Source organism: Pistacia vera, unplaced genomic scaffold (genome assembly GCF_008641045.1).
Source record: "Pistacia vera cultivar Batoury unplaced genomic scaffold, PisVer_v2 Contig20, whole genome shotgun sequence".
Taxonomy (NCBI): Eukaryota; Viridiplantae; Streptophyta; class Magnoliopsida; order Sapindales; family Anacardiaceae; genus Pistacia; species Pistacia vera.
In genome coordinates, this window is record NW_022196002.1 from 524,167 (window position 1) to 528,827 (window position 4,661).

General features: G+C 32.9%; 1 protein-coding gene across 1 annotated transcript; it reads left to right on the forward strand.

Moving 5' to 3' along the window:
* Positions 1–840: 840 nt before the first annotated feature.
* On the forward strand, positions 841–1,703 carry LOC116128441 (early light-induced protein 1, chloroplastic-like). The gene is made up of 3 exons (XM_031414165.1): positions 841–1,068; positions 1,176–1,298; positions 1,342–1,703. The coding sequence occupies exons 1-3, from the start codon at positions 913–915 to the stop codon at positions 1,588–1,590; spliced, it is 528 nt and encodes a 175-aa protein (XP_031270025.1). The 5' UTR covers positions 841–912; the 3' UTR covers positions 1,591–1,703.
* The last annotated feature ends 2,958 nt before the right edge of the window (positions 1,704–4,661 follow it).

Below are 4,661 nucleotides of genomic sequence, written 5' to 3' on the forward strand. Positions count from 1 at the left end.
CTCACCTCTCTTGTTTACAATGAAGTAATTTATCCTATGATTCTTATCACTTATTATAAAAGAAAAACATATTTATATACTATGTTTAAAAAACTAAAATATAATATTACAAGAATTCATATTAATAAGCAATTAATAACTCAAATTTTTTTTTTCAGTGGTTATGCATGAAAAAAGTCGCTGCCTACGGGCTAGGGGTCGTTACCCCTGCGATCCTGGCTGCTCACCGGGGAGTAGGTCAGCGAGACCTCCAAATATGTCTATTTGTGCTGAAGTAGTCGAGTAGTCGACTACTCCAACGCGCTACTTACTAAAAACCCACTAGAAACAAACAGGCTCCATGAAGTAATCAGTGCGTCAGTATCTGTTTTATTGTTAAGAGAAAATACAGAACGTGGCTTCATATGAGACGGCTTAAAACAGAGCTGCGTATGCTACTTACTAAAGACCCACTAGAAACAAACAGGTTCCGTGAAGTAACCAGTGTGTCGGTATCTATTTTATCGCTAAGAGAAAAAACAGAACGTGGCTTCATATGAGACGGCACACTACTACTCACCACAAGGCCGTAGTGCTTACAGGAAACCTAGAACACCAATGGCTTCAAAATTCAAATTCGCGAGTGAAAATTTTTTCTAGTAAATATGGTAGCCACGGCATCCAACTCCACCATGTTTGGTCAACCGAAGCCACGTGAACCACTTCACTTTCCAGGAAAATATCCAGAAGACGTGGAACCAAAATATCCGCCACCACTCTTTACACCTCCTCTACTATAAATATCCACTGGTATTTGTCTAAACAGATTCACAGATCTTGCTCAATTCTTCTACGATTAAGAGTACTCCTTCTCATTGTGGTAGATATAAACAATTTAGTCGGGAACTTGATCATTCAGCATTGCGTCTTCAGATGGCTGCATCATTTTCATTTGCTACTCAATCTATCCTGGGAAATCCGGTGTCCGGTGTTACGAACAGATCATGTGGAGTAAGCCAGTTTTTCCCGATCAAGTACGTGCCTCGTCTAGGAAGAAATGCCGGCGTACAAGTCCGTTGCATGGCTGAGGTAGTGATGATGACTTGATTACCATGCTTTGTTATTTCTTTGAACTCTAATTTATAGATCTTGTTTTGTTTGAGAGTAATTCTTAATCCTTCTTCTCAACTCTGCAGGAAAAACAGAAGGCAAAGGTGAGCACGAAGTTCTCAGACGTGTTCGCATTTAGTGGGCCAGCTCCGGAGAGGATCAACGGCAGGCTTGCTATGATAGGCTTTGTAGCTGCAATGGCAGTAGAGGTAGCTAAGGAAATCACATGGTTACATGGTTCATAGGTACAAGCGTTGTACTATCACTGGCATCTCTAGTTCCTCTATTCAAATATCAGACGGTGGGCTTACATGGTTCATAGGTACAAGCGTTGTACTATCACTGGCATCTCTAGTTCCTCTATTCACAGGAGTGACCGTGGAGTCCGTGTCAGAAGGTTTGATGACGTCGGATGCTGAGCTGCGGAACGGGAGGTTCGCAATGTTGGGTCTGATTGCTTTGGCCTTCACGGAGTATGTTAAGGGTGGTGCTCTTGTATAGGCCTTTTTGCTTTGGCCTTTACGCAGTATGTTAACGGTGGCGCTCTTGTATTGTAATGTACAGGCCTTCACAGGGATTGTAATATCAAAAAAAATTTTATGTATTCAATTAACAGTTAATATTTTTCGTTATAAAATTAAATTTGTTATAATTGTTAAATAGAGGATAAATAGTCCACTTACAAACACTTTCATGACCATAAATAATTAGGAAACTCCGTTACGTTAAGAGGATTTAAATCTTTTCCATACAAATTAAATTGAAAAATATTATACAAAGGTTGGATGTTAAAATATGAGTAAAAAAACTAATACAACAAATTACTATTTTCCATTAACTTAAAAATGGGTTTGGTTATATACGAACAATATTCTTCCGATTGGTAAGATCTTTAAAAAATACGTTCAAATAAGATATATTTAAGGTTATGAAAAATCTAGAATTTAACCAAAAAAAATACTATATCAATCATCTTACAAATCAATATTTATGTTAAAATATGATTGATTGTCATTTAATTAATTGATTTGCCGTATTGACATATATATTCTAAATTGTGATTTAATTGTTGATTGTCATTTAAATGTTAGATCTCATAATTGTTTAGAATTTATCTATTTGTTTTAGAACTTTTAATGGATTTAGTAAATGGTTATCTTCTTATAACCTTATATTTCCACTATTTATCTTAAGAAAAAAAAAATCTAGAATGCCACGTTGATAACAAACATCTAGTTTCAACAATTTATAAGCATCTCACAACACAACACAATTCGCCGAGCTCGACAACGTGGGCTTGTGATCCAAGTGGGGGCAAATAAGTGATGGAACATTGGCTCAGTGTCATTGAGTTGGGTCCGGTTTGGCTTTCTATTGGCTTGCCCATTCCAAGCCAAGAGTTGAGCCATAAGTCTCCTGCGAAGGCTAGAGCCACATGGGTTCTAGAGTTAGAGGGCACTGCGTGAGGGTGGTTTCACAGAGCAGCGACTTCTTCCCGATCTTGGCAGTGGAAGGATAACAAGCCGATGCAACGGGTCTCAATATGGCTCCATGGGTTGATCCCACATGGACCATCACTTTTGTTTTTCATATTGAAACTTATGTTTTGTTATTTAAAACTTTATGTTTGTCTCTTGTTTGTTTGTTTTATTATTTATCTCTAATATAAGAACCAAGAATTCTAAACTATTAGGGGTGCGCCAAAAATTGAACCCAAAAACCCATACCGAATCAAGCAGAGTTTGGATACTAAATATAAAACTAAATCAAATTAAAAAAAAAAATTAAATAGATCGGTTTGAGTTAATGATCTTAACCTGAAAACCGAACCGAACCATATTATATATTTATCATATAATATGATAATAGCATTCAAATATATTTATTGTGAATAAACTTATATATGTGTTTATTATGTAAAAACATTCAAAAACAAAAAAAAAAAAAAAGTCAGTACTCCTTGCTAAAACAAACAATCAAGCGTTAAAATGGACAAAACAAAAATGAGAAATCATATCTTTAAGAATTTAAGAAATTGTAAAATGAAACTCAAAGATTGTTAAAATAAATCTCCATGACCAATAAATAAAATAAAATAATATAGTACTTATACCCTTCTCTAGAAATTAGAAATTATGAATTGTGGCAGGCATTGTTGTACTAGGGAATGCAATTGTTTAAACTCAACCTTACAATTCCTTTCGTTTTCATCAACATGGTTTGCACTTTCTTGACCAAAAATCTCATTTAGCTCCTTGCAATTAGTTACTTCGATGTCTTGTATCTGAGAGATGTTTCTGGCCATAGAGGATGAGAAGAGATACCTCAATCTTTCACACCTTTTTACTTTTATGACTATTAATTTGTTGAAAGACTTCACATTGACTAGGCTACAACATATCTTCTCCATATTACTTAGATTAAAAAAAAAAAAAATTATGTAATCAATAAACAATTAATATTTTTCTATATAAATTTGTTATAACTGTACAATAATGAGGAAATTCCGTTATGCTGAGAGGATTTAAATATTTTCTATATAAATTAAATTGAGAAGTATTATATGAAAGTTAATGTTAAATTATAAGTAAAAAAATATAATACAACAAATTACTATTTTCCTTAACTTAAAATTGGCTTGTTTGTACGAACAATATTTATCCAATTGATATGATCTTTAAAAAAAATGTTCAAATAAGATATACTTAAGGTTGTGAAAAATCTAGAATATTAAAAAAAAAAATACTGTATCAGTTATGTTAGAAATCAATATTTATGTCATGATTTTTTTTTTTTCTATTTATCGTTACAAATAATATGATTGATCATCATTTGATTGATTGATTTAACATATTGACGTATATATTTTAACTTGTGATACTATTGCTAGTACTCTCATAATGAACATAGTTAGCTTATTTCATCTATTCGTTCATAATTTTTAGTGGATTTAGTAAATGATTATCTTCTTATTAACTTATGTTATTTGTGTCTGAACTTTATATTGGTATAACGTTACTGGTTTTTCTAATTGATTCTTAATTTTTTATTTCCATTTTTTAATTTATGAGTTACATATATTGTGATCTATGCTTGGAATTGTAACATCAAAGTGAGATTTTCATTAAATATTTGCAATACATAGAAAGGAATAGCTTCTTATATGATTGATGCTTAAAACATATCAATCTTAATGGTTCTTTTGAATCATTTTCGAAATTAATTCTTTGTGTTCGGTTTGGTTTCAGCTAACATATATTTCCACTATTTATTACTAAGAAAAAGAAAAAAGAATCTAGAATACCACATTTCTAGTCAAGACCATCTAGAATATACAACAAATCCTCCTCATTTAGACTAACACACTTGCTGCAAGTTCATCTCCTAATTCCTTCATTTTTAGGACATATTCGTTGATGCTCAATGAGTCTTTCTTGGTAGTTTGTAATAGGTTCCTTAAATGCAATGTCCTAGCTTTCAAAAAGACTGAAAATGTAACTCCAAGGTATTCCAGATCTCATATGAACTCACACATTTTGCTACATGTTGAACAAACCTTCAGATATGAAGAG